We start from the raw sequence: 25290 nt of genomic DNA on the forward strand, positions 1-25290 counted from the left end.
GTGTGTGTGTGTACGTGTATGTGTGTGCTCTGCTGATCTAAGACCACCTTAGCATTTTCTCTTAAAGAAACAGTTAATTGGAAATTCTGGAGGGACTTCGCTCGCTCGCTCTCTGTGTTGTTTTAGCGATTCAGTAGGAATTATGCAAATCAGGTAAGAAAATTAGGGATGAATGCAATTTGCACGGTGCAGTCTCCCATCATGCTGTGTGGTTCTGAGCGCTAGGTTTTGCAGGATGCAGTCGACAATTCTTTATTGGAATAGTCCTCAATTTTTTTCAAATCTTACTTTTGGGATACAATATTTCCCATTATTTGACCTTTTCTTAGGATAAAGCATGCACTTTATTTAGCATTAATGTGTTTTATGAATTGGGATATAGTTATTGTGTATAATACATATATAATCTGGGCTTTAAATTGATCAAAAGTGAAAGATAGTTACAAAAGATTTCTATTTCAAATAAATGCTGTCCTTTTGAACTTTTTTCAACAAATAATTCTTAAGCAGATAATGTTATTAGCTATTTAACAGTTTAACAATCATCAATATTTATTTTTAACATATATATATATATATATATATATATATATATATATATGAAGAGTTCAGATGCAAAAGCCTCTAAGTGCCATCTGAAATTTTCTTCTAGAATGATCATTTTTATCAAGCTCGTATATTTAAGTTCAGTAATTTCACTTAAATGGCAATGAAAATTACCTATTAATTGTCATTTAAGTGAAATTACTGAACTTAAATATACAAGCTTGATAAAAATGATCATTCTAGAAGAAAATTTCAGATGGCACTTAGAGGCTTTTGCATCTGAACTCTTCATATATACATATACATTTTTAACATTGATAATACATTTTTTTTACTTGAGCACCAAATCAGCATATTAGAATGAAAATTCAGCTTTGCCATCACAGAAATAAATTACATTTTTAAATATCTTCAAACAGAAAACAGATATTTTAAACTGTAATAATATTTTGCAATATTACTGTTTTTTTTTACTGTATAAATGCAGCCTTGGTGAACATAAGAGACTTCCTTCAAAAACATTAAAAACAAATCTACTGACCCCAAAATGTTAAATTGAATAAATAATAATAATAATAATATTTCCTTGTATGAAAAATAACTTGCTAAAAGCTTTTCTTTGTCTTAGGCTGTATTCACACCAGGAAAGTCTGCAAGGTCACTTGCTTTGGTCCGGCCCAAATAAAATCTAAATGTTTTTTGTTTTTTTGTGGTTCGCTTTCACACTGCCCTTTTTGCAAGTGAACCAAAATTTGTAAACAAAACCACACGTGTGCTAAGGTCATCCATTCATTGGACAGAAATTCGAACCATACCAGAGGACCTAGACCACCTCATCAGCTGGGTTTCGGTACGGTTGTTTGGTCCGCACCCGAGTATAATTGCTGTATTCCCACCTGCCCAAAAGATCCGCACCAAGGGGAGATCCCTTTCAAAATGGATTGGTTTAGTATAAAACCCGTTTAAACAAGGGATGACATCAAGCCATGCTGATATTTCACAGACAGCTGACACCAGTGTTGATATGAGTTATCCAGCTTTTAAAGTAGCCCTTATAGTCATTTTCCGAAAGCGATGACGTAACACTAAGAGACCAGCACTAATTGGGTCTAATGTATCTCCACTGCCGAGAAGCAGCGTTTATCCAATGCTGTGAATGGGAAGCCGCTCATGCACTGTCATAGCGAACACGCTGTGCCCTAAAGCATTGTTAAATAGCATCTCTATTACCTAATTAGCCCGTGGAGGGTTGCTGGCACCTCCACAAATATCATTAGAGAAGGCCAGTGAAGGAATTGGCTGCAGTCAGAAAGCAGAGGTGTCCTTAATGACCTCTAGCCACTTCCCACCATCTCTCTCTCTCTCCCAGTGTCTGTATATGAGCTGATGACAAAGATCTTTCTCTGGTCTTTGTCACTGTCTACTTGAATGTTTTTCCACTAGTGAACCCCTCAGTCGCGGCTTTGTCATGTTGTCAACAGAGCGGCCACAGTTTCCTCATCTCCCACCAGCCAATCAATAGTGGATTAACATTACTAAAAAGTCACAGTGCCACGCCACTCCACTCTAAACGCTGCTAAATCAATGCTCTTATGGGAAACGTTGAAAAGAGGGCAGCTCCTTGGTGTGTGAGTCCATTTCAAGAGTTTATTTGCCCGTAAAGTAGCTCCTGTGTTCTTATATTTCTAATGAACCATATTGCAGTTTGAACGGTTTTTTTTTGCAAACTACTCTAGTCACTTCTTTGTAGGGCCAATTGAACCAGGGACTCAGAGCTACATTAATAAAGTACTGACTGAAAGTCTGCTCACAATAAAAAACAAAAACAAAACTCAAGTACATTGTAGAAACATTTATTTTGTTAAACTCTAGTCTTATTTTACTCCATCTAAGCTAATCTTAAAGGGCCATGAAACTATAATACTATATAATACTATAATACTTTTTAGAGGCTGATATCATTTGTTGCAAGGTAAAAGAAAGTTGCTTCAGAAGTCTTTAATTATAATTTTTTTTGCAAATGAGAAATGAATGGCATATACATTGTCTTGAAACAATAGAATGAAAAAAAAAAAATCAAATGAATAGCAGTCATGATAAAAATAAGTAAAAACAAACTTATAAGAAATTATTTTATATATATATAAATGATTTGATTTTAGTTGTGGTTTCTAGAACGATTTTAAACGTTGTACTGCAACGTTCCCCAACTGCAACCAAAAAGCAATGTTTTGAAATGTAAAAATGTTTTGTGTTTGCTGGGATGGAGCGGCAAAGTGAACAAAGGCACGAGATAATTGGAAATGACGAAGTACAGGAGGCTCTCTTACCTAACACCACCAGCTCGGCACCAAAATAAATGATTCCGTGTTTGTTCTCGGCGACACACTGATACATGCCAGCGTCTGAGAGGTTTACAGAGCTGATTGTCAGGGCTCCGTTCTCTATCTGTATCCTGTCCTGTGACACAGAAGAGCAGCATTGAAAAGCATTTAAAAATAGCTGTGCATTCAACTTAAACAACAGAGTCTGAAGTAGTTTAGCCATTATATGATCAATAAAACTGTGTTATATACATTTAACAGAGCTCTCCCGCTGAGGTTTGAACTGAGGATCATTGCACTGTCAACCCAGATCTTTTTACGACTACAACACTATTGCTCCTTGCGCTGCTTGAGTTTTACCTCGGCTGCCAGCAGTTCTCCATTCTTCAGCCAGCTGTATGAAGGCTTGGGCTTGCCATTGGCCTTACACTCCCAAAACAATCTCTCATCAATTGACAAAGCGTTGTCTCGCATCGTCTGAACCCACTGAGGTTTTGCTGAAAAAGAAAAGAAAAAAAGGTACATTTTAATGCATTTTTTATATTTTCCATACTATATATAAACACTTCTTTTTTTTTATTAAAAAAAGAGAGTCTCTTCTGCTCACCAAGGCAATTATCTGATAAAAAATATAGTAATATTGTGAAATATGATCACAAATTTAAATGTATTTTATTCATATGATGATAAAGCTGCATTTTCAGTGTCATTACTGCAGTCTTCAGAATCACATGATCTTTCAGAAATCAGTCTAATATGCTGATTTGATGCACAATAAAAATTTTTTATTATCAATGTTGAAAACAGTTGTGCTACTTATTGTTTTTGTGGAATCTGATACATTTTCTTTCAGGATTCTCTGACAAATAGAAAGTTCAAAAGACCAGCATTTACTTGAAATAGAATTTTGAATAGAATAGAAATAGAATAGAAATAGAATGGAAACATTATAAATCTCTTTACTGTCTCTTTCATCAATTTAATGCATTCTTGCTGAATAAAGTAAAAAGAAAACAACCTTAATGACACCAAACTTTTAAACTGTAATGTATAAACTCAACAGTCTTAACTGATAGGTTAATAATTAAATTAATTAAATTTAAATAAAAAAATAAAAAAAGTCTACAATAATTCTGGTAGACGTCTGAAGAAAACATTATACTAGTAATAAAAAAAATAAAAATAAACATTTTACTTGGTCTATCTTTAAAATATATCTGCCAAGCTTAATAAAAACAATTGTTAAGGCAAGCACTGTTTAAATTGCTCAAGTTTTCTTATTTATATATATATAGAGACAATAATATCATCATATAAGAGACTTAGGGTTGTGCTGTTTTGAGCAACTACCTAAATATACAATGATTTCAGAGTTTAGCCTTACTGAGGCATGGACACTCTTTTATCTGATTAACTAAAAGCACAACATGTCAATGATTACTTGATGCCAATGGAAAAGGTGACCGGTTTCCACTCATGCCGCCAGTTCTGTCTGAGTTCATGATTGAACCATCACACGGTTCTATAATGTGACACTCTCCTCATGTTCTGCGTTGTAGATTCCCACCAATCACACAAGGCCCATGTAAGCATGCCTATAGATTAATCATCAATCACTATTCCTGCTAACAACGCTTGCAGGTTTTGTGGCAACTAAGCACTTAATTGATCGATCGAAGTCGCGTAGTGATTGTCTCATCAGGAAAACTGATCATCTCTGGTTTTCAAGAAGTAATTAAACCAAAGCATCTATGAAACGCACGAGTTAACCCTGCAACTGTTACTAATTCCTTTTTTTCCGAGCTTTGGCCTTTTTCAAAAGTCTGCATTATACAAGGACGCTTGCACTCTGAAAGCACAGGGAAGAAAAGCTTTCATGTTTTGTGTCGTTCGTGGAGGCCAGGTCTTTTCAGAAGGAGGTCGGAGTTGCACCTGCCCCTCTAACCTTCTCAATCAGTCTTATATAAACCTTGAACTAGCATTTACGATAACAACATTTCATCTGGAAGCTGAACTTAGAAATGGTGTGTACACAGATGTGAATGAAAATAACACCTTTGAAATCCCATCTGTCCAGTGCAATAGACCTATGCTTGGGCTTGAGTTTTGTTTGTATTGTATTTCACTAATAGGTTTTTCCTTCTTTGAATACATATCCATTTTATTTGAATCAATAACCCACCACATGCGAAAGGTTCCCAAGATATCGAGTAGCTGTTCTGCTATCAATTATCACGGGAATTATTTGCTTGTTTTCATCTTGCTATTCAATCGCCAGCCACTGCACGCTAACTCTGCGTGTATCTGGTGATCTCCACATCATTAGGACGAGGCCTGTTCTTCTTGTTGTGTCGATGGAAAATGGCAGGCCCAATGGAGGTAATAATTCTCATATGCTTGTTTCTAGTGCCTAATAATCCTCTGAGTCATTTCTCGTCTCCAAAAATGGGTCCACGAGTGCTTGAGATCCAGACAGACCTATAATTTGTCCATGTTGAACCGATATCTCTTTGAAACAGACTTTGGCGTTAGATTTGGAAATGAAGCTTGATCTTATAAAACTAAGGCAAAATAATGAATAAATTGGAGAGTAAAATGGCTTGATAATTAGAGCTGACCTAATTGCAGCGTCTGAATTGATAATAACGAGTACCGTTATTAACTCAAATATAATGATAATGAATAACACACCAGAGGTGAGATAATGAGTTCTTCATGCATGTTTGCAATCTATCTATCTATCTATCTATCTATCTATCTATCTATCTATCTATCTATCTATCTATCTATCTATCTATCTATCTATCTATCTATCTATCTATCTATCTATCTATCTATCTATCTATCTATCTATCTATCTATCTATCTATCTATTCATCCATCCATCCATCCATCCATTCATCCATCCATCCATTCATCCATCCATCTGATTTGGCTCTATAAAACTATGGTAACTCTTGCCATTTGACACCTTTCTGGATCAACAAAAGTGTCTCAATTTATAGCATTTAGCACCGCTGAGTCTTGGCACGACGCAACATTACTCTGCCAAATCCATTACGCGAGCTCAGTTTATTTTGATCTTTACTATGCGGTTATGGCAAATATAAGAAAGTCCAGACAGGGCAGAAAGTAATCAGAAAGAAATTCAATGCAATTGTGAACTGGCAGGGTTCCTCATGGTAAACGCTGGCAAGAATGTGAATGGTTATGACAACAATAATAAACATTAAGAGTTTTAAATTATTAGCAAGAATTAATTTCAACGACAGAAGAACAATATGGCAGAGACAACAGCTTCTGTAACTCTTACTAATATCCAGCCAATGTGTAACAGTACTAGGAAACAATAAATTGGATTAGTGCAATGGATAAAACAACCAAACCATGTGTAGTACAACATCACCAAAGACACACTACTGTATACTGTATATTTATTGCAATATATTTTCAGTCTGTATTTACAATATATTCTTAGCAACTCATTGCCATTCTTTCAGTCATTTCTACAGTAGTATTTGCACAACCATAATGATACCATTTACGTCATTATACCACAATGGAGTGGTATTGTTGTGTCATGGCAGAAAATAACCTAGCTTGCTTCAAATTATAAAAAAAAATTCTGAATACATTATATTAATTGCAAGAAATTGCGGCTACACTTTATTTTAAGGTGACGTAGTTACATTGTACTAACTCATATAAATACGGAGTAATATGAATTAACTACATTCAGACAGCACCATACCTTGGTACAACGCGTACCAGACCTGGGCCGACACTATGGTGCTGTCTGGGATGTACTTACTATAGAGTTACGGTTAGGGTTTGGTTTAGGGTTAGTTACTTGTAATTATGCATCACTTTAAATTTTTATAGCAAAAAATGATCATACAACATGCACTAAATATACAGTAAAAATACTATGAGTGAAATAATCATACCGTGGAAAGACAGTCGTCCTTGCACAGTGTTTTTTCCCATCTTGTTCTCTGCCACACATTCATAGCCTCCGGCGTCCTCCTGCTGGAAACTGGGAATCTCCAGAACTACATTTGAGTTCTTCATCTTCACCTTGCTGGGAAACGGCACTCCATTCGCTCTCCTCCACGTTATCTCTGGAACTGGGCTGAACGTATGAGAAACTATGGTGAGTAATCTTGCAATAGCAAAAGAGAAAAATGAAAAAGCTACATAGAGCAGGGGAAAAAAAAGAGATAGGGAAACAGAAAAGATGAAGATAAAGAATGGGTATTTTGTATAATTTCATTATTTTGAAGATTACTGTCGTTCCTACTCATATCTCAGCTCTAACATACTAAATGAGAAACATTTCCTCATAAGACACCATCTCATTTCTTTTTGCGAGGAAAACGTATATGGCTCATCCACTAATGGGATCAATTGAGACAGAAAAATTGCCTCAAGGCAAAAACTAGACTGTTATACGGTATTTCCCAAACAGACTTTGACAAGCATGTTTAAAAGGTGGCGAGAAGAGGTGGAAAAGGGCCAAGTTGAAAAACACATTAAGCTCAATGACAGAGTACCATTAAAAGTCGGGCATCAGTAACTACAAAAGGGTGCAGAATTCCACTTACTTCCCCAAAGCAAAACACTCCAGTGTCACAACTGATCCCTTTGCAGCCGGAACCAAGTCAGAGAAATGAACCTCTATTTTCGGCTCATATTCACCCATTACGCCTATGAGGGAAAAAAACAGTGTTATTTTTCTATTCATAATTCATTCACTGATTATGTATAATAATAGAGACTACTACTGTATATTTTATGATAAATACGAAACAGTGTTTCATACAAATAATTCATACCAATCTGGAGTCTGACACTACGCAGAGAGGTGTGGTGTTTGCTGGAGTTTTTACAGTGTCTGTAAATATTTTATATAGCCATTGTTTATGTTTACTTTTATGACAAAGTATGTTTAGGACTGTGAAAGCATTTCTTGTAGATTAAACTGGGTCGTTCATGAAACTACGGCTGCGAAAAAATGCGATGTAAAACTAATTTACACTGTCTTGTTATATAAAAAAAAAAAAAAAGAGGGTTTGCATGCTGTCAAGTCGACACCAAAGAAAGTGTTTTCTGTGTTGCTATAATCAAATCCTAAGCAATATAAATTAGTGTTGTATTCAAAGTCTAAAGATGCATTTCTGTTTTTGTTGATTTAAATGCTATTTTCAAATACACTTTACATTTCAGTTTAGTTTGAGTAAGTTCATATTTTCTGTAATTATAGAATCAGCTGCAGAATCAACAGATTTTGAAAGATTTTAGGCAAGGAAAAATATAACTTTAAGAGCCCTCTACAAATTTGTGCCAGGTAAAACATTTACTATGATGTAATAATTACTGTATGGGTATATGTATATATGAAGACCTCAGATGCAAAAGCCTCTAAAAGCCACCTCTGTCAAAAATGAGATAATAATATTGAGTGAATGCTCTCCGCACATAGTATACGTTCATTAAATACTTTCACTTCAAACTCACTAAATCCCAGCCTCAGCCCATTCAGAAATGCCGGTACTTGGGTAGAAACCTATACATAGGAGTCTGATAAAAAAAAATTATATTAAACAAAAACTTTAGACGGACTTAGAGGCTTTTGCATCTGAAGTCTTCATATACTTTTTCTTTAGTTTTAGTTAGGGGGTGGGGTGTTCATCAATGCTTTGAAGTCAAACTAATTGAATCAGTCAAATCTAACATGAAACCAAATGAAATCCCACTGCTGTAAATGATCCTGCTACTCTATTTATTAAAAAAACAACAACATTTGTATATTCCACCATGGGAATGAAACCCATGTCCAAAAAAATAAAGCTTTAATGAAGTTTTAATTTATATAATTTTTGCTTGATACATAATAACAAAGCATAATAACAAATTTTGTATACGGGGTGGAAGATGGAGTTGGGGTGACCTCTTAAAGGCAGGGTAGGCAGGTTTTTTCTAAAAAACTTTTTCCAAAATTTGTTTAAACTGTCTTTATATACCAATACATAATTAAGTAAGTACTCTGAAAAAGAGAGTATAAAAATAGTGTCTGTAGTCCTCTCAGGACTGCAATAAACACAGCTACTTATTCCATTCACTCCCACCCCCTCCCTTCTGGGCTCCTTCCAAAACTACGCCCCCAAAACACATGAACGTGCGATGCCGACCCCTCAGCTGGAGGACGCGTTTGCCAGCGCTGAGGTACTGCAGGTACTGGGAATTTTGACTGCTCTTTCTCTGCCATAACTGTGATTCTTCCTAGCTTCCGTGCCTCTTCCCCTCCTCGAGTCAAACGGGTGTGCGCATGTGGGCAGCTCCTGTAGCAGCAGGGGTGGTAGCCATGGTAGTGAGGGAGAGTGACAGTCGCCCAGCCAATCATTTCATTCGTTCCGAATGGAAATAAGTAGCTGTGTTTATTGCAGCCCTGAGAGGACTACAGACACTCAAATTTTATACTCTCCTTTTCAGAGTACTTACATTTTAATTATGTATTGGTATATAAAGACAGTTTAAACAAATTTTGGAAAAAGTTTTTTTTAGAAAAAACCTGCCTACCCTGCCTTTAAGTGCTCTGACACAGTTCAAACAAACCTGATGCCAACTGCATCAACATGTTAATCAAACCATTTAGAGCTGATGTTATGATTCAGCTTCTGCCTACTGAAAAACTTTGATATTTACCATCCGTTCGTAGTACCAGAGGGGTCGGCGAGCTGAGGACTTTGCCTTTAGTGATGCGGTTTACCACCACGCACGTGTAGTTACCCACATCCGAAGGCTCCACTTTGGCGATGTAAAGGTTTCCCGTCTCCTGAGAGACAAAGCGACGATTGTCTTGCTGAACAAAGTAAGGGTACTCGTTAAAGACCCATGCAAATGAGAGATCTGGAAAGGAGATGGGACACAGACCATATATAATCAAAAACAAAATGAACTAAGCTTGCCAAACACTCTTGGGAACTTAAATGAGAAATAATTTTTGGTATTATCATTTGGGCACCAATCCTTTTTCTCTCCCAGTAGCACTTCAGAAATCTTACCCAGGTGTATCCAAAATTATCATAGGGTATGAGAAGCCTAAGCTACAGTATGTTAAAGCCTATGCTTATATATATATATATATATATACAGTTATGGTCAGAATTATTGGCACCCCTGGTAAATATGATCAAAGATGGCTGTAAAAATAAATCAGCATTGTTTATTCTTCTGATCTTTCATTCAAAAAATTCACAAAACTCTAACCTTTCATTGAAGTAAAAGAATTGAAAGTGGGGGGGAAAATCACATTATGAAATACTTGTTATTCTCCAAAACACGTTGGCCACAATTATTGGCACCCCTAGAATTTTTTATGAGTAAACTATCTCTGAAGTATGTTTTCATGAATATTTAAATGTTTTATCACACCAGGGTGACTAAAGATGAAATTGTCTAGCTATGATTTGTTTGTTTCACAGGAGTTTAAATATGAGGAAACTCAAAGGACAAATTCCCTGAATCATCCATCACAATGAGTAAAACCAAAGAATATAGTTCTGATATGCAGCAAAAGATTGTTGAGCATCACAAAATAGAAAGTGGCTGTAAGAAATTAGCTAAAGCATTGAAAATCCCCACTTTTGGGGGGGGTGAAATGCTATTTCATGCATACTGAGTTTTTTACACTGTTAAAGAGTTGGATTCCCATGCTAAACATGGACAAAGTTTCAAAAATTAAGTTGTACGTTTGATGGAGTATTTCTGTGCCAAAAATACTCCTCCTGGTTTGTCACAAGTTTCGGAAAGTTTTTTTTCCGAGTATGTGACGTCAGATGGGGCGGAATTTCCTTATACGGGTCCTAAGGGCACTTCTCCCGGAAGGGCGCGCACGCACCCGTAGACCAGAGCGAGAGAGCGAAAGCAGTACGCACATCAAAGCGCTGAGCTCGGCTTTAGGGAAGTCATCAACGGAGTTGTGCAAGTGTTCTTGGTTGTTCCCTGCATTTCGACGATGATTGTTTTATAAACAAGGCCCAGTTCGACGCCGGATTTGCAGATCGTCTAATGCTTAAGGATGGAGCAGTCCCAACGATAAAGGTTCACGGTCGTGCGTTGGAACCGCAGGCTGTGAGTAAAACTGCTTCAAATGTCTTTGTGTTGTTAGCTATCGGCGCGTAAGCACAGCAAGTAAACAACAGGATCACATATAGTTAATGTATCTATGGAGCATGCGATGTATGGTGTGTGTGATTCGCACTCGTGATTCTTTAGCTCCGCCCACACGGCACGCCTCCAGCCGCTCGTTTTTTTCCGGAAAGACTCGGTACAGCCTATCTTTCTTTTATACATATAATAAAACTAAAGACTTTTTGGAGATATGAATGATGCAATACTACTCTATAGGTACTCAAGATTAACATGAGATTGACTGAAACTGAGTGTTTCACCCCCCCTTTAACTAAAGATGTTATGAATCTGCCTGGAAGAGGACGTGTGTCTATATTGTCTTAATGCACAGTGAGGAGTTTGAGTGGCCAAAGACTCTCCAATGATCACAGATGGAGAATTGCAGAGATTAGTTGAGCCTTGGGGTCAAAAAACCATAGAAAAACAAACAAACAAACAACCCCTACATCACCACATGTTGTTTGGGAGGGTTTCAAGAAAAAAATCCTCCTCGCTCATCCAAAAACAAACTCCAGCATATTCAGCTGTCAGACACGACTGGAACTTAAAATGGGATTAGGTTCTATGGTCAGATGAGACTTACAAAAAAAGAGCTTTTGGGCAGCAAACCGACCAGATGGGTTTGGTGCAAACAGGGATAAAAAGTACCCCATGCCCACGGTTAAATATACTGCTGGATCTTTAATGTTGTGGGCCCATTTTTTGCTGGAGGTCCTGGACATCTTGTTCAGATACATGGTATCATGGATTCAAGCAAATACTAACAGACAAAAAAATCAAAACCTGATGGCCTCTGCTAGAAATCTTATAATGGGCCGTGGTTGGATCTTCCATCATGACAATGATCGAAAACAAACATCAAAATCAACACAAAAATGTGTCACTGAGCACAAAAGGAAGCTTCAGCCATGACCATCCCAGTCCCTAACCTGAACCCTATAGAAGATGAGTGGGCTGAACTGAAGAGAAGAAGCGCCAACATGGATCTGGGAATCTGAAGAATCTGGAGAGATTCTGTTTAGAGGAATGGTCTCTGATCTCTTGTCAGGTGTTCTCCAAACTCATCAGGCATAGGAGAAAACTCAGAGCTGTTATCTTGGCAAAAGGAGGTTGCAAAAAGGCAATAATTAATAAAAGGGTGCCAATAATTATGGCCAATGTGTTTTGGAGAAAAACATTTAGTTCATGTGATTTTCCCCCCACTTTCAATTAATTTACTTCAATGAAAGGTTGGAGTTTTGCAAATGTTTTGAATGAAAGATCAAAAGGATAAACAATGCAGATTTATTTTTACAGCCATCTTTGATCATATTTACCAGGGTTGCCAATAATTCTGACCACAACTGTATATATATGTACTGTACCTGACACCTATTGGGTCCATATGGACCCAATAGTTGTCCGGTGCATAGACTCAAATATCAAATGAGATGAACTTGCACACTTACTTAAAGGACAGAGTGTGCAAGCTCTTCCCATTCAAAACACATATTCAATCCCAGAGAGCACACTGATAAGAGTCCTAACTTTTTATTTCACATAATGTGTAGCATATTTATGCTAGACTGAAATATAAGCCAAAAAAGTAATACTATAAAAGCCTTACCTCCTGCATATGATGGTGTACCACAAAGTAAAACAACCCCCTGGCCTTCTCGCACAGAGACAGCGCTTTTTGTTTGAGTTTTTAAATTCAAGTCTGAAAGGTATGAAAACAAAGTCAGAATATACAGCAGTGCTAGACATGAGTATGAAAATGAAAATACCTCAGAGCTGATTTCTTTTATATCAGCCTAACATGTAGAGACAACCATAAGACAACCATTCATATCTTAATTCTTAGCTCTGTAGTTTGTTTGGGCATCCAGACCAGCCCAACATAGCAACAGTTTGTCGTGGGACTAGGGCTACAACAAGGTCATTTTAATAGTCGATTATTCTGATCATTATTCAGACAAAAACCTAAATTTTAAATACTATATGTAATAAAAAAAAAAAATTAATTGTGAATGTATGTAGGCTATACATTCTTACATCGTAAAACATACATGTATGCTGATTATGATTAAGTAAATAAAAAAAAAAAAACGTTTTACAAGTCTAAAAAATTTTAGACTTGTAACATACATGTTAATTAACATATTTTAAATTGACCATCCGACAACAAATATTTCAGCAACATTGAACCTGCTCATCATCAATAATTAATATTTTCCCACTCAAAATTAATTGCGTTTCCTCTCTATTGTGATCCATCTGTTTGACGTGCATGCAAACTGTGAAGTTTAATGGTGAATCACTGTCTGGATGTGCCTTAATGCAAAGTAGAAATACTTCAACATTTACATATCAGGACACAACTGTCAAAAGAATGCAGAAGGTGAAATGAGATGAAAGGAAAAACCAACATCAGGTGACACCATGTTCTGCCAGAACAGCTTCCATGAACCTTAGCATTGATTCTAAAAGCCCCTGGAACTCTACTGGAGGGATATAACACCAATCTTCCAAAAGATATTCCCTCATTTGGTGTTTTGACATTGGTGGTGGAGAGCGCAGTCTAGCACGCTGGTCCAAGGTGTTCAATTGGGTTGAGATACGGTGACTGCGATGGTCATAGCATTTGATTCGCACCATTCTTATACTCCTCAAAATATTCAGTAACCTCTCATGCCCTATGGATGGGGACCATCCTGAAAAGAGTCCACTCGCATCAGGATAGAAATGGTTCATCATGAAAATGTAGAAAATGAAGTTGTACTTCTGATAAAACGAGATACTGACACTGTTTTTCATGTTTAATATGGTAAAGCTGCTTGATTTTAAGCAATCTATTGTATAAAGTGCTATAAAAATTAACGTGACGTGATTTTACTAGAGTGCCGAATTGCAGATCTCGTGCAAACATGTCCACGTTGCGATCAGATGCTTTCTGTTTTCTCATGTTTGTTGTGTGTTTATTTTGTTATTGTGAGGAGAGCACACAGCAGATCTTTACATATTCATCTAAATGCTGCTTTCAGCGGTGTGGGTGGCATCGGCTGTTCGATAACAGTATATCGCTGGTCACATATTTCAAATTTCGTTTTACCCCTAAGTGAAGAACGAAAAAGAACTTTGCCCGTGAGTACAGTATATCGGTGCCTTAAGGGGACAAGTGAACCCAGAGCAAGTGAAGCCAGCAAAATGCCCTCCACAGCATAACAGACCAACCAGAGTTTTCTTCAATTTGCCGGTCATCATCTCTGAATTTTTCTCCAAGTAATGGAAGAAAAAGGTAAGCAGGTGTTCTGTATCTTCCAGATCTGACCTCACCTCAGGTCATCATCTCTGAATGTTTCTCCAGTGATGCTGGGTGAGAAAACATTAATCTGAGGAAATCACTTGAAGAATCAGAATCAGGTGGTTTGATCTCTTCCTTTTCCATTCTCTGCTTTCTGACCTGCCGGAAGTCTTTCTTTTTCTTTTAATGCCCTCTCTCATCTCAACCTCGACTGCCTGAGCTTTGGTCAGCAGGTGTTCTGAACTGATCTCCCTGTTGTTGACCCGGTGTGATGGTTCATATTGTTCATAATCTGTGCTTGGCCCATCCATAGGTATCTCCTTATGCGTTGCCAGTGGGTTATTATCAATATATACAACTAATAAAATGCAAGCTCCAAAGTGAAGGATCAAACATCTGAATTCCAGGCCAGCATGGAGACCAATGGATTGTGTTGAGCACCAGGTGTCTGGGGATATTAAAAGAGTTGATTGAGATTTTCTTGACCCCACTTTATATACAAATAGTGTCCGAAACCATAGAGGTCACGCACGTCCTAAGAGATGAAGAAATGAAGAAAGCGTATTCATAGAGTCATCGTAGAGTCATTTGTCACATATTTGTCCATAAGCGTTTCATCATCAAAGTCAACAAAGCAAGGAAAAATGAGAGTGTAGGGGCAATTAAAAAACAAATGAATGTGGAAGGCCCCATGAAAAGAGTCACCATAATCCATCTCAACTGGACTCTAATCAGCTGAACTGCTGAAATAGCCAAAACTGCTGTTTTCAATAGAAGTCAGTGAATACTGACATCCCGTCTTAACTACTGCTGTTATGAGCCTCTGAAATTCTTCTAGAGCCTGCTAAAATAAAACATTTTTTCATAACCTTTTGGTAACCAATTGAAGTCATTCAGGCTATAATACTGTAAAATGAAGGTTTTCTACTGTAAAATAATACTGTAAAATTACACCGTTTTCATACTTACAGGTTTGGACAAAAAAAAAAAACCCTGCTGTATTCGCTGGTCTGAAAATGCATTAAACAGCACACGCATCTGTCAAAGCACTTTACAGGACAAGCCACGTTAGACTATATGCTTAAAGTGTTTGTTTAAAGTGATTAATGCAACACTTAACATGACACATCCTTAAGTTTTGGGCAGCTTGGATTGTGCATTTTTCCCGTATACTGCTCACACTGTGAGCTATTTTTCAGATGCATTTTATCCATTAAAATGAATTATTCACGGCTGTAAAATTATATGACTGGCAGAGGTTGTCCATACAGACAGCACAGACCTGATTAATTAATAACAAAATTTGTTTATTTTTATTACTATTAGTTCAACCATGACAACTCTCGGAGTGAATTATTTAACCAGCATTTATTGGCATGGGGCATGGAATGTACATATGCCCGAATTTTGGCAGATGAGATCTGCTATGCTGCAGCTTAGCAAATACAAGAATTTGTTCAGCTTAGTCAGAATAACATGCATAAAGGACATGCAACTGCAAGAATATATCAAACTCCCCTCCCATAGCAGATCTCTACAGGTGGCACTGGGGAGGAGGAGGGGTAAACAGAAGTTTTCATAATTGCGCAGCAGGGCGATTGCAGGATAGGGTACGAATATATGTGGTTGTGTAGAATAGCAGGTATGTCTCAATGGCTAATGCCACGACGTTAGAGGAACCAATCAGTGCTTGGTTAGAGTTTCATGACTAAACTATGTATTGAATAATTGTATGCTACCTGTCTGTACTACCAATGACAGAAAACCTCATTATTTATGCAATTTCACTCAGTAACGTCAGTGCCACCGAAATCACACACTGTTTGCACACAGCGACATCTTTAAAATAATAAAGAAAAATGTGTTATACACAAATTTTAAATATATATACATTTCTAGCAATCTATATAATTAGTCTGATCTCAAAAGAATGTGTGCATAATGTTTAAACATACATTTATCTACTTTTGGACATATGTAAAATAACTCAAATGTAAAAGCTTTTGTGTATGCACTTTAGAAATGAATACAAGGCAGATAAATGTACACACAATTTCTACTATACTAAAATGTACATGACAATTTGAGTTTCAGTATAATATTGTATATACTTATTTATTTTGAGTCAAATTAGTTAAATGTAATGGAGTTGAACATATTTAATTATTGTCATTTATTAAATGCAATAAAAATCAACCAACACAAATTCCATATATTATGAATCTAAAAAATGTATTAACAATTCTAAAGTTGTTTATATGCACGTTAATAACGTATTTTTCAGTGTCTATACAAACATACAAAACTTTATGTGCACTAGAGCCATAGATATAATCCATATAACAATACAACCTTTTATCTTCATAATCATTCATTTTCCTGTAGAAGCTATATTCATGATTGCATTTGCTGCATTAGGGTGTTGTTAACTCATTTCACTCATTCTTTAAAGGTCCCATGACATGCTACTTTTTGTAGGCTTTAATATAGACCTTAGTGGTCCCTAGTACTGTATCTGAAATCTCTTTCCAAAAATTCAGCCTCGGTGCAGAATTATAGCCACTACAAACCAGTCCCAGAATGAGCTTCCTTCAGACAGGCCGTTTCGGTGTCTGTAGCTTTAAATGATAATGAGGAGGAGAGAGGTGGAGGGTGGGCGTGGCCTTGACCATCTTGCGCAACGATACCACGCATGTTTGTTTATGTTGGATATATTGCAATGGCACGAAGACACGCAGTCGTTCAAGCATTTCAGTTTGACCCAGAATCTGATCCAGATGGAGAAGCTGCAACTCAGCAGCTCCAGCAGGACGTTTCCGAATGGTAAGTTTAAAATATTATGTTTGGATACGGTACTTTATTCGGATGGTTTACAGTTATCATCATGTAGCTAACGCGAACCTACTGTTGCCTTTTCATGAGAGATCTGTAACGTCTGTCATTTATCTTATTACAATTACATCAAGCTCTGCGATCTTGAAATGCGGATATCGCGCGCGCCATATTACCAACAGGAAAACGGTTATCCAAATAACAAAGACGTGTACAACACTCGCGTTACAGTGTGTGTATTCACACACATAAACTGCATAGCTCATGTGACAGCCACATTCTACGTGTAACAAGCTAGGTAACCATAAACAGTAAAGCAACACACTTATATATCATTAGTTGACTTACTTGTCCGAGGTGTGTAGCTGAGCCAAAGAGATTGATCCAGACTTTAGTTTCAGACGTTCAGCAAGCCCAGCTTTGTATTGACCCTTCAGTGTTCATTTGTACATCCAATTATTGAGCAATTATTATGCTTTGCTCGCTCAAAAGCCATTATGTCTCTCGTGGACAAACTAAAATCGCGCGTGCGCGTTCCTGTTTCCTAGCTCGTTTTCTCATGGGCGAGAAATATCCTCTGGGCGGGCAAAGCAGAGAAAGGGGAGGTAACATTTCCTCCTTGTAACGTCATAAAGAGGGGATTCAAGATCAGCCTGATTGAGCCTCCATTTTCTCAAAGGCAGAGAAAGATAGGAAAAGCTCGATTTATACCGATTGAAATTTCTAGAAACTTGGGGACCATATACAGGCTAGGGGAACTCATATTAATGTTAAAAAACCTCAGAAATTGAAAATTTCATGTCATGGGACCTTTAAGCTAGTCCAGTATTGGCAGCATCCACTCTAACACCTGTCACCCTGCATTGAGTGGCTGAAGTGATAATATAGCATGCTAACGCACAGTCGATGACTCACATGCAAACTGGAGGCTAGATCTTCTGCTAAGAATTGCTCCCTGTGGGTTGAAGGCAGTGCACTGGTATATTCCTCCATCCTGGGCCCGGTCCAGACTTCTAATGACCAAATTCCCCCCAGATAGCCGCCGACGGGAATCAGTACTGAGATTAATCAATGTGCCGTTCAGAGACCACCTACAGACACACAAACAGACAGATAATAGTGCACACAGCTCAAGTGTTATGATAACTGCTGATTTTGAGTGATGTTTCGTGATAACCTTTGAAATGGATTTTGTTTTGGATGTACAAATGTCACGTGGAATATCAATGTATCATTACAAAGCTGAATCAGATTGGTATTACACTTCATCCCTGATTCATTTCAATAAGAAAAGAAATATTTCAAAACCTGAACTGCCTATGAAAATCCGGCTGCATTGTGGTATAGAAAAACCCATCTACATTTTTCTTATTGAATGTCCTGTTTCTCTAGGAAATATTATGGAGGTAAAATGATTTGCAAATGGAAATTCGTGTTGACTTCTTATGCTAAAAGATTTTACCGCAGCTCCTTTCTCTGTCCTTTTCATTGTGTGATGATTAGCGCCGGAGAGTATCATCAATTCCACTTCCTCACACCTCATCTACGCCTATCATTAAGACCCAAGCCCACCTGAGGCTCTAACCACTAGCATGCAATTCAGAGGCCAGCCCACTAATACGCACAGATTTTCAAAGGGCGCAAGATCATTTGAGGATCCTGAGGCCTCGCTTGTCATTTACTCTGACAGGGCGTCAGCTGGGTTGAACTCCCATGTGTCTGCACACCCCAGGAACAGATGCTGAGAGAAAAAGGGCCAAATGTTATGCGTTAATTCACTAGCAAGCGCTAACGGAGGTGTAAATACTAAAACAGTCTTATATATGAGTGGTTCTCAATGTTTTTGACTCCAGGGCCCCCCATTTTCAACAAAAATATTTGAAGGGCCTATAACCTTTCCAGTTATTCACCATTTATTAAATAAAGACTAAGGCCGTGTGTCCACCAAAGCCAGCTGAAAAGCGTTTTGGTTTTCAGTTGAGACGCTTTGCTTATTATGAGTATTACTAATATCTCATTTCACAAAGTTTGTTTCTGTGTTGTTTCTATAAAATGTCGATACAATGTAAAGTATTTGCTCTGGCTCTTGTTTTAAATGATTTTGTTCCGTTATTATGCTTGTTGTTGTCATCTGTTGACGTTGTACAAGCAGAATGTGACGGTTGGTCGGTGTGGTATTTGTCCCGCCCCTCCTCCACTGTGATTGGACGGATGGGTAAAAAGTCACAGTGATGAGCGCTGCATTTTACCCAAAGTTCAACATTCTTCAACTCTCGGTGACCGGTAAAAAACGGCGAGCGCTCAGAGCTTCAGCGTGAAATAGACACTCAGCGCCTCGTTACGCTCCTGGTGTTCTAAAAAATGTGGCGTTCCCTTTGAAAACAACTGGAAAAAAATATGCCAGCCGCGTGAGAAAACGCTTTGGTGGACACAGGGCCTAAAGATAAGAATTAAAAATATATATTTTCAGATGAAGCATTCACTGATGCTCAAGAAGGCAACATGATGAATTAGGAGCTGGGAGGTGTAAACTTTTTGAATTGGGTGATCAGCATAATTATTATTTTTTGTCTTCTGAGAAACATGTAAGTAGCTTCTGGAGGGCAGTGCTAAATAAAAATTTTTTTTTATCTTTAAACAAAATAAGGAAACCGTACACATCATCATCCTGTTCAAAAGTTTACACCCCCCTGGCTCTTAATTCATTGCGTTGCCTTCTTCAGCATCAGTGATTATTTGCAGCTTTTGTAATAGTTGTCAAATGTCCTCAGTCTGAAAATATGAATCTCAAAATCATACAGCCACAGCTGAAAAGGGTTTAAATATGCAGAAGATGTTGGAAAACCAAAGAATGTGCAGGACCTGGAGGATTTTTCTTTGAAGAGCAGTGCTCAGTTTAACTGCTCAGGACAAACAAGGGACTCATGAACAACTATAAAAAATTAAAATAAAACACAGTATTAAGATTCTAGAGAATGTATGGGTATATATATATATATATATTCAGTTCCATAATGAAAAACAACAACTAATATTTCAGATGGCCTTCCGCACGGATTTATTTATTTTTTCATGAGAGCAACAGAAAAAACAGGTGCAGTTTAGAGGGAAAATTACTGACAAGGAAGGACATGAGCTGGTTTCCACCACCCACACTGCAAAATTCACAAATGTATTCTTATGAATACACATTTGCTGTCAAGTGCGGCTTTAGAGGATGGCACAACAGGTTAACCACACATCCATAACTGAGCATATATGACGGAATAGTACTTGACTTGATGCATTGGTTCCAGTCACAGCTTCTTAACGTTTTCAATCATGTATATTTATTATCTTTTCTTTTCACCATGTTTATCTCTAAGAGCAGCTGTATATGTCAGGAACATAGCAAGGATCAGGGTAAGGGCCAAGAACAAAATGCTCCTGACATCTCAGAAGGAAATAGCTTCCCTGATCAGCGGCTTCTAATGCGAAACCTTTCGCGAGAGATGCAAATAAGAGCCGTAAAAATAGTAGTGAGGCAAGTGAGCCCCGATCAAGGGCACTTGACACACAGTGGCAAATGGGTGACACATCCGCGCAGTCTGTGATAGCAGAAGAAAACGGAGATCAAGTTAAGGGAAGTGTGAAGTGGGGTTACGTTTGCCTCAGGGCTTTTCTGGAAAGTGCAGTGTCTCCGGTGTGGCTAAGGTTGAACTTGACTCGACCCTGCTGTTCATATCTATTTTGTATGAGGTGGGGGTGGCATCATTGATATGACTGCTGGTATGGGCTCCAAAGCACCAGGCTCATCTGTTCATCTCTCTGCTCTCCTCGTGATGCTGAGACCTTCAACACCTGTGGACCGCCCTGGAGACCAATCTCTGGCTGTGACGGCCAGGGTATGTTACAGGGGAGCAATCTCTGCCTCCAGACACACACACACACATTCGCAGGCCAAAGGCTCTCAATACTTTTGGGATTTTCCAAACAAGAACACATATTTATGAACTGCATACACTAGAGCTGAGTGATATATTGAATGTTACCCATATATTCATGATGATTTTGCTGATGATAAAATTACGCAACCTTTTGACTTTTGAGTAGGAGAGAATTGAGACAAAGCTTGTGAATTAAACTTAAGGTGTGATCACAATAGCGAAATTTCACGGACAAACAAAAGTCCATTATCTATTATCGATGCATGAAGCACCGCTCACACAGAAGTCACAATCAAACCGAGCAGCTTTCTGTTGGTCAACTGAACCAAATGCGAGATCTGCAAGGGGAAATCTTTTGTCTTCAATTCGCAACGCAGAAGAAAAGTAAATGTGACTGTACCTTTCAAGAGAAAAAAAATGGTACACTTTATTTTACAGTGTCCTTGTTACATATGTTACACATACTTACCATAGTAATAACAGTAACTTATGCATAATTACATGCAACTAACCCTCAACCAAATCCTAATCCTACCCTAACCCTGTAGTAAGTACATGTTGTTAATTATTATTACTATATACTAAAATGTATAATTACATTGTAACAATAACACCTTAAAACAAAGTGTAACCGAAAAAAACGTTGTTACAGGTCAAATTATCCATTTTAGTAAATCATTTCAAAACTCAAATTCAAAAATTTGTTTCACTCAGAAATTAGTGATATACTTCACGGAAGTATTTATAATGTATCCTATATTAGATCATTTTTGTAAAACAATTATGTAGTTACAGTACATCTTTTTTGCTGCAACATTATTATGCAGTTCAGGGTTGCCAGTTATGCAACAAAACTTGCCCAATGACCCAAAATATTCACAGTATGAATATACATGTATGGCTTTCCTGTAGCTCAGTGGTAAGAGCATTGCGTTAACAACGCAAGGTTGTGGGTTCGATCCCAGGGGATTGCACTTACCTATGTATAAATGTATAGGATAACGCAATGTAAGTCGCTTTGGATAGAAGCGTCTGCCAAATGCATAAATGTAAATGTCACAATTCAAGAAAATCCCTATATAGTACCCTTACAAAAAAGGAGTTTATTCAGATATGCTATTAGTATACTTCTTTTTAACTAAAAATGAAGAATACTTTCAGTCTACTTTATATGTACTTCTCATAAATATACTTAATATTACACCTAAATATACTTGGTTTATACTGACAGAAAAGTATATTTGGCCTATACTTATACTCAATCTTTTAAATCAAGCGTAGCGTTAGTTCTGGCAAGTCACGTTAGTCAAGCTCGCATCAGCTGACTCTCAGCTGATCCACGTCCACCATAGGAATACGACACCTATCACTGTATACATAAGCTCCTTCAGTATTATCAACAGCTATCGCGTTTCTCAGGAGCTATTACCCTCCTCCATCCCCAGCTCCTCCTCTCGTCACTCAGGATTTGGCCTTCTGATTCCCCTTGAATCAGAATAAATTCTCGAATTATGTTGTACTTAAAAATCTTAAATTAATGATATCTGCAATACATTCATGTTGGTTCTGTTCTGTTACCCTAAGGGGGGTTATTGCTGCTCTCCCTGCTCTTATCCATGCTAGGCTAGCCTGCAGAACAGAACAATACCGCCAATCCTAACTGTGTGCTAATTGTCAATCGTATTTGACGATAGTGGTCCTGACAGAGGTGAGATATACTTAAAGGAATAGTTCACTTAATTTAAATCTGTCATAATTTACTCACCTTCAAGTTGTTTCAAACCTGTATGAATTCCTTTCTTCTGCTGAACACAAAAGAAGATATTTTGAAGAATGTCGGTAACCAAACAGTTGATGGACCCCATTGACTTCCATAGTAGAAAAAAAAAAAAAATACAATGGAAGTCAATGGGGTCCATCAACTGTGGTTAACGACATTCTTCATAATATAAATCAGAACTTTTTTTGCGTTTAGTTTTCCGGTTTCACTGAATATATTGCGGCCAAAAAACATTTATATAAAGAAACTTTCCACCATCAGTGAACAACAAGGAGCACCCAGCAAAATATTCCAGCAAACAATCGCCCATCATTATCACACACACTAATAAAAAATTCTGCTCAACAACTGAAAATGCTTCCTCTTTATTAGAAACATTATTGCTGCAAGCTATTTCAATAAGTGGAAGGACAAATTGCAAAATGTTCCTGTAAATGACACCTAATCTTTTTGGTTGAAATGATGGCTCCTCTAATCCAAATATATAGCCTACTGAATATTTTCCAAGCACATAAATATATTTAGTAAGCTATATCACTAAACCCTAGCATTCACCTAATAGATTTTTGTTCTTAATGCTTGAAGCTGAATCAATTATTTGGTCTTTACTGTGGCATTTAGCAGTATTTCTTTTCACTGAGGAAGGATGCATACTACTACGGAAACTCATTTCTCATGCAAGCCTCAGCAGGACAGGAGTTTGGGATTTCTAATATAAATTTGAAAGACGGGATATTTTGAACTCAGGGTTTAATGTGTTCTTTCAAGCAATTACTTTGTCGTTCGCACAAATCTTTTTAGCACCCGCTTCATTTAAACTCCGCCGACTGACTCGCTTCAAAAAGATATTTTTTGTCTTCAATCACAGTTCATTGAAGAATTTACACGGATTAAATCAAGTCTTTTGCAGTTGATATCTCATGCTGCCAGTAAGCACTGGGATTTGATAAAGTTTGTCAAATCTTTGTTCTTTGGAGTTGCTTTGTCAATATTTTTTGCCAAGGTGTCAGGAAACTTGGGTGGTAAAAACGATATTTTGACAGTTAGGGGAGCAAGTGCTGCACTGTTCAAGCACTGGCCGGTGAGATAGTGGAAGAGTAATTTAAAAGTGCATCTACCTTCAGTTTTTATGAACCTCATAGTTGTAGCAGGGCAATTTATTCTAGAGAGCTGACAACTTCTATGCTCAATAGCAGGAAGGAGCCAGAGCAGAAGCGCTACAGCCCTATTTGCACATCAAGAGAGGTGTGCAGGTTAAGGCAACCGCTCTGCGTGATGCTCGGCTCAGTGAGAGAAAGAGCAAAAAGATGATTAGAAGAAAGTGAGGAACGCATAGGCCTACAAAGAGCACTATAACAGAGGTGGGCACAGCAGCCAATTTGGATGGTGATCAAAGATTTGTGTCTTTAAGATATCTTTCCGGGTGATTTTGGATACTCTTACAGCCACTGAATGCCAAATAAAGCACTCTGCAGTGACAAAAAGACCTGACGTTGTTGCTTTCCGGCGACATGAGTGACTGAATTATTCAAAAGTAAAACAATTGTATATGCAATATATATAAAAAAGTAAATAATAAAAAATTCTTCCAAAAATGTGTTTACACAGACCGTAAATTACTCTTCAAAGTTTTTTTTAGAGGTGCAATCCAATAATTGGCCACCACAATACTAAAACAAACAAAAAATGTGGTAACATTGATTAATAATTAATATAAAATACAACTGACAAAATACATAATGCGTTTCTTTACCTACTGTACATATTGTCAAATGACCAACCAGTCTGTAACTTCACTGATTTAAGTCTCACTGTTAGTTGTAACCTACATGGGTTTGATTCACTAAACTGAACTGAATCAGTAGGATCTTTAGTTTGGGAATCGGAATCGCTTTCTGCATTTGATTCACTAAAGGCCAATTCACACCGCACCAACAGACACCTACCAATGCAGACAATCATCAGATTACAGTACATCAACGACCCGACAAACACCGACTCAACATGTTCAATCGGCAAAAACAAGTGATGACCAACGGCAACAGAATCCGACAAAACTTGACAAAGTGTCTGTTGCCATCTGTCGGTTCAGTATGAATTGGCCTTAAAATAACTTCAAAATATTCATTGGTATGAGAATCGGACTACAAAGGCAGCAGTGTTTGCTTTTGACTCACTAGAGTTGTTCATTTGAGTCACTTGTTATGCAAGTATTTTAGCAGTAAGCGAACTGATTCATGGAGAAAATAGAATTACATCTTTCTGCACCAACGATACATCTAATTTGTGAGATTTTCAAAAGTTACGCAGAGGACCAGCAACATTGACACCATGTCCTAACTAGACAGGACATGATACTGCAAAATATTATAAAAAAGACACTTCTTCATAATTATGTCAGACTTT

The 25290-nt window shown here is 37.5% G+C and overlaps 1 protein-coding gene across 1 annotated transcript in view; it reads right to left on the reverse strand.

The window, feature by feature from the left end:
* The window catches only part of cntn3a.2 (contactin 3a, tandem duplicate 2), a 74853-nt gene that overhangs the window by 26183 nt on the left and 23380 nt on the right, over positions 1-25290 (reverse strand). Inside the window, exons 4-10 of the mRNA XM_082145053.1 lie at positions 18094-18269; positions 12670-12762; positions 9576-9779; positions 7475-7577; positions 6818-7002; positions 3231-3367; positions 2877-3006 (exon numbers count right to left, since the gene is read on the reverse strand). Of these exons, the coding sequence (XP_082001179.1) occupies positions 2877-3006; positions 3231-3367; positions 6818-7002; positions 7475-7577; positions 9576-9779; positions 12670-12762; positions 18094-18269 (1028 nt within the window). The remainder of the gene's footprint in view (positions 1-2876; positions 3007-3230; positions 3368-6817; positions 7003-7474; positions 7578-9575; positions 9780-12669; positions 12763-18093; positions 18270-25290) is intronic.

This window comes from Leuciscus leuciscus (assembly GCF_965113295.1).
Source record: "Leuciscus leuciscus genome assembly, chromosome: 18".
NCBI lineage: Eukaryota > Metazoa > Chordata > Actinopteri > Cypriniformes > Leuciscidae > Leuciscus > Leuciscus leuciscus.